The sequence below is a fragment of the Littorina saxatilis genome, linkage group LG8 (assembly GCF_037325665.1).
Source record: "Littorina saxatilis isolate snail1 linkage group LG8, US_GU_Lsax_2.0, whole genome shotgun sequence".
Lineage (NCBI taxonomy): Eukaryota > Metazoa > Mollusca > Gastropoda > Littorinimorpha > Littorinidae > Littorina > Littorina saxatilis.
In genome coordinates, this window is record NC_090252.1 from 60,755,486 (window position 1) to 60,769,468 (window position 13,983).

General features: G+C 38.4%; 2 protein-coding genes across 3 annotated transcripts in view; one reads left to right on the forward strand and one right to left on the reverse strand.

Moving 5' to 3' along the window:
* The window catches only part of LOC138974012 (uncharacterized), a 502,416-nt gene that overhangs the window by 40,647 nt on the left and 447,786 nt on the right, over positions 1-13,983 (forward strand). The gene's annotated exons all lie outside the window — the stretch shown is intronic.
* LOC138973989 (uncharacterized) lies at positions 1,290-13,478 on the reverse strand. The gene is made up of 3 exons (XM_070346678.1): positions 13,218-13,478; positions 3,107-3,391; positions 1,290-2,213 (listed from the first exon to the last, which is right to left on the reverse strand). Exons 2-3 carry the CDS (start codon positions 3,356-3,358, stop codon positions 2,019-2,021), a joined length of 447 nt encoding a protein of 148 aa, XP_070202779.1. The 5' UTR covers positions 3,359-3,391; positions 13,218-13,478; the 3' UTR covers positions 1,290-2,018.

Consider the following 13,983-nt stretch of genomic DNA (forward strand, 5'->3'; position numbering starts at 1 on the left):
TAGTGCGGTAGTGGTTTCGCTGTGCTGCATAGCACACTTGTCTGTACCTGTCTTCGTTTTAACTTTCTGAGCGTGTTTTTAATCCAAACATATTATATCTATATGTTTCCGGAATCAGGAACTGACAATAAATAAGATGAAATTGTTTTTAAATCGATTTCGGACAATTTATTTTAATTATAATGTTTATATTTTTAATTTTCAGAGCTTGTTTTTAATCCAGATATAACATATTTATATGGTTGTTTTTTAATCAGAAAATGATGAAGAATAAGATGAACGTAATTTTGAATCATTTTATAAAAAAAAAGTAATTTTAATTACAATTTTCAGATTTTTAATGACCAAAGTCATTAATTAATTTTGAAGCCTCCAAGCTGAAATGCAATACCAAAGTCCGGCCTTTGTCGAAGATTGCCTTGCCAAAATTTCAATCAATTTGATTGAAAATTGAGGGTGTGACAGTGCTGCCTCAACTTTTACAAAAAGCCAGATATGACGTCATCAAAGACATTTATCAAAACAATGAAAAACACTTCTGGGGATATCATACCCAGGAACTCTCATGTAAAATGTCATAAAGATCGGTCCATTAGTTTACTCTGAATCGCTCTACACACACTCACACACACACAAACACACACACACACACGCACACACACACACACACAAACACAGACACACACAGACACACACAAACACACACACACACACACACACACACACACGCACACACACATATATACACTACGACCCTAGTCTCGATTCCCCCTCTGTGTTAAAACATTTAGTCAAAACTTGACTAAATGTAACAAGAAAGATTGTTGGAACGTTTGTTATTGACAAAACAATACATTCACAGATATTTCGACCCGACGGTCTTTTAAGTGAACAGACAAACACATATTTACACACAACTTATCTTGATAGAATCAGTTTTTGCCCAATCGTCAGAAAGCCGAGCAAATGAATGATTGTATGATGAAATAAATGACGTAGAAAGGGAATGACGTCATCGTCGAAAGAATGTGTTATATGTAAATAGAACATGGCAGAGAGAGGAGACCTTTCTTTCTTTAGAACAACCTACCTTTCTTGTTTTTTTTATTCTGAATTTTGGAACGTTGGCCGTCTCCTTGTTTTTGGATTTATTCAGGAAACGTACAGTCGACCGATAACAATACAAAAGGGTTTTGTATTTATTGATCTTTCAATTGTGTTTTTTATTACGATGCTCAATACAGATTACTACAAACATATCATTCAATTCTTACCGTGCAACAAAAAAGTAGAATTTGGTTAAAATGTATTTCCAACAATAGGCTAAATCTACCAACCATTGTTATATTTGTTGTCAACAAGATGATCTCGAAAGACGTGTAACATTGAAAAAAGTTTCTCCGAACCCTTTTTTTACGTCTATATCATTTTATCGTGTATCCATTCTCCCCCAAACATGTACATATCCTTCATGGTTATCATCAGCGCAAACAGCTATTTGTTGGCTGTCTGTGGAGGAGTCGCCTCGTGTTGAAGTATGTGACAGGTGAAAAGCTTGCCTCTTTAATTCGTATGATGTGGAAGTATGTAGCACACTACACTAAAGGGGGTCCTGATTTGGCCTATTATGGTCCGCTGGACCCGAAAAGCAACAGCAAATAAATAAATAAATAACTACACTAAAGCGGATTCTCATTGTAAGGTTTATTATTCATTACGTAAATTGATTGCTTCGACTGAAAGGTGAAAGTGTCATTACGTACGATGATGTCTGCGACACTGATTGTTGCGACAGAAAGATACAAGAGTCATTACGTAGTTTTCTGTAAAATAACAATCTAATAGTGAGTACGTAGATTGCTGCGACAAAAAAGGTCTAAGAGTCATTATTTCTGCGACAGAAAAATCTAAGAGTCATTACGTAGATTGCTGCGACAGAAAGGTTTAAGAGTCATTACATAGATTGCTGCGACAGAAAGGTATAATAGTCATTACGTAGATGTCTGCGACAGAAAGATCTAAGAGTCATTACTGAGCGCAATTGTTGCGGCAGCTACTGGAACGCTAATGACAGGCATTATTCCGGCGATAGAAACTGCTTTCTCAGCAATTTTGGCGTGATCATCTGTCACCCTGATTGACATCCCTCGCCTGACAAGCTCCACCCCGTCATTCTTGCTGTAAAGCTTCACGCCACCTCCCTCTGTCACTTCCTGGAACATAAATAATACATCTAAAGATAGGTGACAAACAATACTCTTTCGTTTTGTAGAAGCCATTTTAAATCCGCCAACAGGTTATCAATCACAAGCCAGTTCAAATTAGTAGACCATGTACCACAACGGGTTAACCTAGGTTACATGATATAATTGGATCGTCACAATTTCCAGAAAAAAAGCGGGCAGATAAATACAAAGCACTATAATTATGAGTTTATGGTGTTTTCATTTGTGAGTTGGTACACTCCCTTCCCTCTTGTTAGCCCCTCCCCCCCCCCCCCCCCCCCCCCCGTCCAACCACCCTCACCCCGAAAAAAAGGTTACAGCTGTATCTGTTATTCAGTGTGCACATGTACCTCAATCATTAAGGCCATGCAAAGTCCAATCAATATCAACACTAAATATGTTGAGACATTTTAATAACCAGTTAGTTATTTTAATAACCGTGTGTCTGTATGAATAGTATGTGATGGTTTAGAGTTCCATTTTTTTCTGTCAAAGATCTACGACGAACGCTCACTGAGGAACGCGTTAATGTTTCCCGTTCTTGCGTGACGAAATATTGAAAGAAAGAAATATAAGTTATAAACATAGCTTTTCGCCACGATTGGACTGTTCCTGTTTACTTATTTACACATACACCCTCCGCCAACCTTCATCACATAAAACATATAAATACGATTTAATTATGTCTTCAGTACATTTTCTGAATGATTTTGTTGTGTTTGTTTTGTGTGTGTTTTGTTTTCGATTGTGTGTGTATTTATTTTCTTTGACTGGAAGCAAGTACACATGCACGCAGCAGTAACACACATAATTCTTGTCTCAACAGCTTCATTATCTGCAACTGTCAAATATTAAAGACATGCCAATCCAACAGTACTTACACTAATCGTTAGTGTTTGCTTGTGGTGAACCCTGAAGAGGTCGAAGATGAAGCGTCCTGCCCTCATGTTGTAAATGACTCCCACTTTCACTGCTCCACCCCCTGCCAACCCGTTCACCTCTATTTCTTCACAGTTGTCGGGTGGTTGACGAAAGTCTCGGAAAAACCAGTAGGCTTTGTTAGTGTTGCTGAACGTGACGATGTGAAGAGTGTTGCCTGTCTCGTTGCTAATCTTCGCCTGGTTGACACCCATGGTTTACCGGTGTGTTAATTGGTTAACGGTAATCTGAAAATCAAACATCTTTAGTTTAAGGAGTGATTGACTGACAAACATAGGTTTCTAAAATAATAAACTGGCAATAAACGTATTTTACAATACGTAAAATGTGCTTGAGTAGATACATAACAATTAAGGTCGGTGTGAAATGTACTTATTCTGAAACTGCTTTCTGTTATTAAGATGATTATATTTCAGATTGTAAGGCGCTTAGAACTATTTTAGTATTTGCGCCCTATACATACCCTTATTATTATTATCATTATTATTATTATTTAAGTTATTGAGACATCCCAGTGCACTAAGGGATTTATAGAGGAAATCGAGAAAATTCATTATTGAACGAAGCGCATAGCGCTGAGTTCAATAATTATTTTCGAGATTTGCTCTATAAATCCCTTAGTGCACTGGGATTGTTTCAATAACGATATTGTCAGTACCGCCAGAGAAAAAAAGAAGATTCAAAACGCACATTTTGCAACGCGCATTTGGATAGGCGTAACTGTGTGGTCAGGTTTTTGTGTCAGATCTACTTTTGTGTGGGCTGTCTCAAGTGTGTCGTGCTTTCGTCACACGCAAACTCTTGTTTTAATTTCTGTTGGTAAATTCCAGTGTAGCGTTAAGCTAAAAAGTGATGATCTTTCATAGAGACCTCATTTAAACTCGGAGAAAGGACTGTGCTCTTAGTTATTTGCGATTCGAAACCTTCATCGAGCTTCGACAGATTGACTGTACAAAGTGTTGCCCCTTGCCAAGGCGACGGTAAGCACATTTTCAAAAGTAAATGTTGCATGTTTCTCGTGTGGTATCTTCACTCATCGGGGAGTGTGGTACTAAATATGAACGGTAAGAATGCTCTGAACCCTACACGTACTATATCATCATCGTTTTATCGTTCACATTTGCCCAACATGTTAATTTGCTGAGCGGGATTTATGTCGTGAGCAATCGAACCACTGCACTGAGTCTCATTTCAAAAACAAAAATTGCTCATCACGTTGCACTGAGTCTGCACGCATGAGGCAGGCTGGTAATAAGTCTTATATAATATATTATGGTAAGAACGTTCTAAACCCTACACGTTTTCGATTCCGATTGTTCTTGCCTTGAAGTAATAATTCGGAAAACATTCATTTACTGAACAGATGCAGTCGTATTTCAGTGTAGTCTGCTACGTGCTGATCTAGCTGCTACGAAATCGGAATAACACTTGTGTTTTCTGTTAGCTGCTGGGAATTGTATACTAACTCATCATTTGGTAATGTGGATAATAAGCTACATGCCACTAACATGGCATAATTATGAGAGGAATCTTCGCAAGTCGAAACTGAAAAATTAGACACAGCGGGTTCTATTTTTAGATCAGTGGCAACTGTGGCACAGGCACATGCAATCTGTCAGAACAAAAACCACTTCTGCTTTAATTAAGAAGCAGCACATGTATGGTCATAATCATTGGTATTGTGGAGAATATAAGCTACATGTCATTAATTAATTCTGAGGATGAGAGTACACTCTCGCTTAGGCAAAGGGCGGAATAATACACTCTGTGGAAAAGTTAGCGCACTCCAAGAGTGTGCTAACAGTTTTAGCGCATCGCCATTAGCCAATCAACTGGTTCACATCAGTCATGTGACACCAGTACTTACTGACAATTATTATTAGTAATATTATTATTATAAATGTTCCCAAACCTGTCTACTTGGTGTTTATTTCGACAGTGCTTATTACATTGACTAGTACCACAACACGGTTGGCCTAGTGGTAAGGCGTCCGCCCAGTGAGCGGGAGGTCGTGGGTTCGAACCACGGCCGGATCATACCTAAGACTTTAAAATTGGCAATCTATAGCTAGTGGCTGCTCCGCCTGGCGTCTGGCATTATTGGGTTAGTGCTAGGACTGGTTGGTCCAGTGTCAGAATAATGTGACTGGGTGAGACATGAAGCCTGTGCTGCGACTTCTGTCTTGTGTGTGGCGCACGTTAAATGTCAAAGCAGCACCGCCCTGATATCACCCTTTGTTGTGGACTGGCGTTAAGCAAACAAACAAACAAACAAACAAACAAACAAACAAACAAACAAACAAACATTGACTAGTGTTTTCTCTTCTTTGCGTTCCTTCCTTTTCACCCAAAAGTAATCACTAACTCGGTCAGTGTCCCTAAACATATATCATACGTGTGTCCAGTCTGTCCACGAATCATAAAACAAAAACGAACAATATAGGTCTTTCTTTATCCTAACATAGTCAAGCATACGTTAAATCAAATAACGACATTTACCGAGTTAACGTTGCAAATCACAATGCCGTGCCTGCGTTTGTTTGTATAGTTCCGGTTTAAGTGTACAATAGGATTGGTTCAGCTTCTCTGAACCTTATTTATGCCATCTCTTTTCTTTACTTTCTAAGAAGCCAACTAACGAGAGAGTGACATATGTTGGTATGTCCGCTGTATCCGGTATAGGCTGTTAAAGGGGAATTAATACTATAATCATAATGATAATGACAAGTCGCGTAAGGCGAAATTACTACATTTAGTCAAGCTGTCGAACTCACGGGATGAAACAGAACGCACTGTATTTTTTCACCAAGACAGTACAGCTTCGTCAATCCCCGCGTGAAGGAAATCGCTCACCTCCCACGTGGAAAACGTAGTGATATTGACACGCCAGATTAGCGCGGTAGCGTATTGTGCTAAGCAGGAAAGCGCGCTTTTCTGTATTCTTGTTAACTAGCTGAGCTTGTTTTGAGTACAACCTATCATATCTATATGTTTTTGAAATCAGGAAATAATAAAGAATAAGATGAAATCATTTTTGGATCGATTTCTTAAATTGTAATCGTAAGATTAATTAATCTATTTTCGTTAATTGTGATCACATTTTAAGAGTAAACATGACATATGTATATATTTTTAGATTCAGAATGTGATGAAAAATACGATGCAATCATTTTTAAATCTGTTTGCGAAAAATCGATTCTAATGACAACTTTAATGAGCAAACTCATAAATTAATTGTAAAGCCTTCAAGCTGAAATGCAATACCAAAGTCCGGGCTTCGTCGAAGATTACTTGACTATAATTTCAACCAATTTGGTTGAAAAATGAGAGCGTGACAGTGCCGCCTCAACTTTCACGAAAATCCGGATATGACGTCATCAAAGACATTTATCAAAAAAATGAAAAATTTATCTGGAGATACCATACTCAGGATCTCTCATGTTAAGTTTCATGAAGATCGGTCCAGTAGTTTTCTCTGAATCGCTCTACACACACACACAGACACATACACCACACCCTCGTCTCGATTCCCCCCTCTACGTTAAAACATTTAGTCAAAACTTGACTAAATGTAAGGCCTAAAAAAACAATAGGTGTGGTTACGGTAACCCGACCTACCCTATTTTTAGGGGCCGACCCTATAACTTTTTATTACATTTGTCAAAAAAACACACCAAAAAACAAGAAAACGAGTGCAGAAAACGCAATGAAAGCGAAAGCGCCCGAGTCGCACACTTATTTCCCTGTCAAGTAGGTTTAATTTGTACACATTAGAAAAAAAAGTAAAAAAAAAAAAAGTGATTGCCTACCTTCCTACCCTATTTTTTTGTGGCTATGTTACCGTAACCACACCTATTATTTTTTTTGGCCTAATAAACAAGTCGCGTAAGGCGAAATTACTACATTTAGTCAAGCTGTGGAACTCACAGAATGAAACTGAACGCACTGCATTTTTTCACAATGACCGTAGTCCGCCGCTTGTGCAAAACGGAGTGAAAGTGACGAGCCTGTTTAGCGCAGTAGTGGTTTCGCTGTGCTGCATAGCACGCTTTTCTGTACCTCTCTTCGTTTGAACTTTCTGAGCGTGTTTTTAATCCAAACATATCATATCTATATGTTTTTGGAATCAGGAACCAACAAGGAATAAGATGAATTTGTTTTTAAAGCGATTTCGGAAATCTAATTTTGATCATAATATTTATATTTTTAATTTTCAGAGCTTGTTTTTAATCCAAATATAACATATTTATATGTTTTTTGAATCAGGAAATGATGTAGAATAAGATTAACGTAAATTTGGATCGTATTATATACACACACACACACAAATATTACAATTTTCAGATTTGTAATGACCAAAGTCATTTTTTAATTTTTAAGCCACCAAGCTGACATGCAATGCCGAAGTCCGGCCTTTGTCGAAGATTGCTTTACACAAATTTCAATCAATTTGATTGAAAAATGAGGGTGTGACAGTGCCGCCTCAATTTTTACAAAAAGCCGGATATGACGTCATCAAAAGTATTTATCGAAAAAATGAAAAAAACGTCCGGGGATATCATTCCCAGGAACTCTCCTGTCAAATTTCATAAAGATCGGTCCAGTAGTTTGGTCTGAATCGCTCTACAGACACACACGCACTGACAGACAGACACCCACACATACACCACGACCCTCGTCTCGATTCGTATTATGGACCTCAGTTATGGAATTCACTCCCCTTTCAATTACGTCACTCTCCATCCATTTCATCTTTTAAGTCCAATTTGAAAACTCACTTGTTCCAACAACACTACGGATAGTTCCTTAGTATAGAGTCTGGGGATGTGAGATGTGCATGATGTGTTGTTTGAATCTGACAGTGATTGTATGATTTTTGTATACATGTATTGTTGTCCCGCGCTTTGAACTTTTGATAAGGCGCTTTATAAATGCCCGTTATTATTATTATTATTATTATTATTATTCCCCCTCTATGTTAAAATATTTAGTCAAAACTTGACTAAATGTAAACAACATTCGTTTATAGCGCTGTTTACCGCTAAATGGCAGTCTCATGGCGCTTTACATTAGACATTAAAATTCAACATTTTACATATAAAAAGTGTCCTCGTAATGCATAACATACAAGCATTAAAACAAAACAATAGACAACGACCACTTAAAGTTATATAAGATAATCTAGAACAAATGTTTTTAAAAAGATGAAAAATATGTAAGATAAGTAATAGACACATAGTTACACATAAAAAGTCTGACAATAAAACAGAACTTACATAAAAGCGTACTGGTTGTTTTATATGTAAGACTGACTTGCCCCAATACGTTTTACATTGCATCAGTATTCGTGCTAGATCTTGGCTCTAGTTATATTCTTTAGCCCTCAGATTCCTTTTTAACCGGTGGAAGGAATATCAGAAGCAAGAGGAAAGGCTGTAGAATGTTTTACGTTCACATGAGACAGGGTAAAGTTGTCACTGTGACAACAAATCCACCTGGTGATTAATGAAGGCACATGGCAACCAAAACAGTTAAAAGTTACATTGCAGTGCCTTGTGTTCACCAATCGTTATACAATGGGCAATGCTCCCCCCCCCCCGACAATTGTTAATTCAAATCATGAATCATAATACTGTATGTGGTTTTGTTGGTGACAGTTGAAGTTATGCTTGGAAAGTGGCATGACCAATTATGATTTACATCCGTTTGCAAAGTAAGCCTGATATCGAATACATAGATGGCAAAACAAAATAAATCACATATTTCCCCATTAAACGAAGAGAAATCATCATATATTATTAGTTTAAAGAAAAGATAATGTTTGTTTCTGATAACGAGGCCAAAATAAGTAGGGTCAGTAGGTGAGTAATTTTGTGTATTGTTATTTTTTTTTTATTAGATTTATTCTAAATTACACACAAATACTTAGAGTGTTTTGGGCCGAAAATCGCGAGCCCTGTCCGACGGATGTGGAAAGAGTAATTTACCTAAACATAAACAAGTCTGCAAAAGACGTATTGGGATTTGGAGAAACAAATTGGGTTACTTTGTTTGTTGACCATACCTTAATGCAAAATCACTTGGAGAAGCAGTTTCTTGTTATTCAAACAAAGGAATTGGCCGACTTATGTTGCTTATCTCAATGAGGTACATACTCTAAGGTCACTCTTCCGGTTAAATGTAACATGATATTGGTTCAGCGAAAGCTGAACCTAATTCAAGTCTTCTCTTTTCTTCCCTTTCTTGTGAAAGTGACGTACTTTGGCCAGGCCACAGCATCCGGTGGGCTTTTAAAGGGGCGGCACTGCTGTTTCTAGGTAAGACATGACTCGTCACAACTACATTCACAACAGCTCAGTAATCGTGATATAATTATGTTGTCTATGATTACAAACTTCAGCCCTCATATTCCTTTCTGACCGATTTAAGAAATAGGAGACACAAGAGGAGACGTTACAGAAGTGTTATGTTCACATGAGTCAGGGCAACATACATGCTGTGATAGCAATTCCACCCGGTGACTACTCAAGGCACGAAGAAAACACATTATTTGAAGCATTACATGTGTAACTGAAGTGTCTTGCGTACATCAATTGTGATACAAGTACCCCCCCAAAAAAAAATAAAAAAAAATAAAAAAATTAAAATAAAAAAAATAAAAAAATAATAAATAAACACTAACAAAAACACTAACTAACAAGTCGCGTAAGGCGAAAATACAATATTTAGTCAAGTAGCTGTCGAACTCACAGAATGAAACTGAACGCAATGCCATTTTACTCGTAGCATCGTCAGGCCACCGCTCATGGCAAAGGCAGTGAAATTGACAAGAAGAGCGGGGTAGTAGTTGCGCTAAGAAGGATAGCACGCTTTTCTGTACCTCTCTTTGTTTTAACTTTCTGAGCGTGTTTTTAATCCAAACATATCATATCTATATGTTTTTGGAATCAGGAACCGACAAGGAATAAGATGAAAGTGTTTTTAAATTGATTTGGACAATTTAATTTTGATAATAATTTTTATATATTTAATTTTCAGAGCTTGTTTTTAATCCGAATATAACATATTTATATGTTTTTGGAATCAGCAAATGATGGAAAATAAGATAAACGTAAATTTGGATCGTTTTATAAATTTTTATTTTTTTTTACAATTTTCCGGTTTTTAATGACCAAAGTCATTAATTAATTTTTAAGCCACCAAGCTGAAATGCAATACCGAACCCCGGGCTTCGTCGAAGATTACTTGACCAAAATTTGAACCAATTTGGTTGAAAAATGAGGGCGTGACAGTGCCGCCTCAACTTTCACGAAAAGCCGGATATGACGTCATCAAAGACATTTATCAAAAAAATGAAGAAAACGTTCGGGGATTTCATACCCAGGAACTCTCATGTCAAATTTCATAAAGATCGGTCCAGTAGTTTAGTCTGAATCGCTCTACACACACACACACACACACACACGCACGCACGCACACACGCACGCACATACACCACGACCCTCGTTTCGATTCCCCCTCGATGTTAAAATATTTAGTCAAAACTTGACTAAATATAAAAACACGAAACCATTATATGTGCTCCATACAGGAATTTCAAGTTATGCTTGATATTGTGTTGCAGTTGTTACACTTGACTAAAAAGACGTGGTAACAGTGCCAACTACTAATAGCGTCACATTTAAGAAAGACGAATAACTTAAAATGTAATCCCAATAATACAATAAAGTCAACCAAACACACAGATAGAGAGATTGATTGCGTGACTATTGTTTTAAAGATCAATATGGATGGAAGTGTTAAGCACAGCCTATTCTTTCAACCTCAATCTAAAACAAATGTCATGATACCTTAATTATCTATGTGCATTTTGGGGGAAAGCAAACAGATCGACGAAGATGCGAACAAACAAACAAACCAAGCAACATCAACAACAACAAAAACACCAACAAACAACAACAACAACAACAACAACAACAACAACAACAGCAACAACAACAACAACAACAACAACAACAACAACAACAACAACAACAACAACAAACTAACACACAAACATACAAACATACAAACAAACAAACAAACAAGCAAACAAACAAACAAACAAACAAACACTCACGTTTAAAACAAAATGGACCGCCCTAATAATATATCCATGTTATCAACAATGCGTAGCCCTTGTCTTTCTAATCAGAATCTGAGAGTAAGCAGGCGCGTTGGTGTGACATATTCTAACATTCACACTGCCCAATTACATTCTTATTATAGAAAACGTAGCTCAGTCAGTGGCGCGCTGGATTTATATCCAGTTGTCCGCTGTCAGCGTGAGTTCGTCCCCACGTTCGGCGAGAGATTTATTCCTCAGAGTCAACTTTGTGTGCAGACTCTCCTCGGTGTCCGAACACCCCCGTGTGTACACGCAAGCACAAGACCAAGTGCGCACGAAAAAGATCCTGTAATCCATGTCAGAGTTCGGTGGGTTATAGAAACACGAAAATACCCAGCATGCTTCCTCCGAAAACGGCGTATGGCTGCCTAAATGGCGGGGTAAAAAAACAGTCATGCACGTAACATTCCACTCGTGCAAAAAACACGAGTGTACGTGGGAGTTTCAGCCCACGAACGCAGAAGAAGAAGAAGATAGAAAACGTGGTAAAATACTAAGAAACTGAAAGCTATCATGGATTGGAATTGTAGCAGAGAGAGAGAGAGAGAGAGAGAGAGAGAGAGAGAGAGAGAGAGAGAGAGAGAGAGAGAGAGAGAGAGAGAGAGAGAGACTGACTGACTGACTGACTATTAGGGTTTAACGTCCTCTTAGACCAGTTGGCCTATATTGGGACATGTATTGGTAATATGCTAAAGATATGGTGTAATACTTTGACTCGAACAAGCCCGCTGTGGCTGTCTTCTTCGACACACCAGCATTGGGTTTGTCTCGTCAAAGTATCGAAATACGATCATGGTAATCAGAGACGAGAGATGATGCATGCGTGTCTTCGTGTTTTCCAAGCCCTGAGACTTTCGCTGTGAACTCGGGATCTTTTTCGTGCGCATGTGTGCACACGGGGATGTTCGGACACCGAAGAGAGTCTGCACAAAGTTTACTCCGAGAAATACATATCTCGCCGAACGTGGGGTTCGAACTCACGCTCACAGCGACCAACTGGCTACAAAGCCAGCCCGCTACCAACTGAGCTACTTCCCCGCCAGAGAGAGAGAGAGAGAGAGAGAGAGAGAGAGAGAGAGAGAGAGAGAGAGAGAGAGAGAGAGAGAGAGAGAGAGAGAGAGAGAGAGAGAGAGAGAGAGAGAGAGAGAGAGAGCGAGAGAGAGAGAGAGACTGAGAGAGAGAGAGATAGAGAGAGAGAGAGAGACAGAGAGAGAGACAGAGACAGAGAGAGACAGACAGATAAACAGAGACAGTAACAGTGAGACACACACATAGGGCAGACATATATACTGAAAGGCATAAATTCTGCAAATAGTGCATTGAACGATTTTGCTCTCAAACGAAAATCAGATTGAACCTGTAATTTGTAGTTGACATCTTGAGTGTTGGAGCAAATGTTTCACGCTGTCAGCGTGCGCTTTGCAGTATTGCTGATCCAGCCACAGCTCACTGTGCTAATAAAGACAATGGGCTGAACGGGAGACAATAACGTAAAAAAGATAGTGTATGGCCCTGTAAAATGCAACTGGCTGTTTGGCTGTATCAGATATCGCAATCATGCCACGACTTGATGAAGGAGAGAGACAGCAAGCGATTGGGATGCTTAAAGCTGGCCAAAGCATTGAACGTGATGAACACTGAACGTTTTCCGAAATCATTGCGCTTGAAAAATTGTCATTTCATGATGTTCTATTCAAAATCAATTAAGCGAAGGTTTATAAACACTAAAATGGCCAATAAATAAAATATTCAAACATTGAAAACATTCACCACTGAGTTGATTTTTTGTGATTTTTTAAAGTTCCGTTTGCGGAATTTATGCCTCTCGGTATAGATAGAGACAGAGACACAGAGCGATAGAGAGAGTATTGTCAGAGTCATTTTACCTTCAATTATCTTGATCTCGTGAAGGCTATTCCCGGTTTTACCTGCAGCAGTCTCAGGTAGGAAAACAAACACACGTGTGAACAACTTCAACGTCGTCACTGATGTTTTGTACCGCTGTAGCCCACGGTAGTCAGTCTACTCAGTGTATTTCCAGGTACTTGCTAATGCAATTGTACTTAACTTTAATGGGTTTTTTTGCTTACCAAGAATCCCTGTTTTACGCCTCGGGTACAACTCTGTTTGGAACAACAAAAACAGTTGCACTTCTCTACTCAACACTCCTTATAGCGCAGTTATCCGGTTTCATGCATTGACATTCTCTCTCTGCGCCTATCTCATTTGAAGATTTCTGTGAAGTTGCCAAGTTTGAAAACCGGACATAACCTGAGCTGATCTCTAACTCAAGCTCTCTATATACTTGCAACGAATCATCTGTATAGTCTGGCTTAGGGGGAGGTTGTGACTTATTTTGAAGAAAATAAAGACTTGTAGAAGTGCTTCAGAAAAGGTAGTTCCGGGCGGTGAGTCGTATCTTCTAGCTGTTAAACAAGCGGTTTTCTTGGTGTTTTTGCTTCAGTCTTGCTGACATATTAGGCCTACCCGTTAGAACGTCAAATAAAGACACTGACCGAGATTCTTTTGTATATCCCAACGACATACCTACGCTTAGGTTACACCTCCGGTTAAGTGTACACTAACATTGGTTCAGCTTCTCTGACCTGTATTCGTGTTATTTTGTTTTGTTTTTCACTTTGTAATGAAACA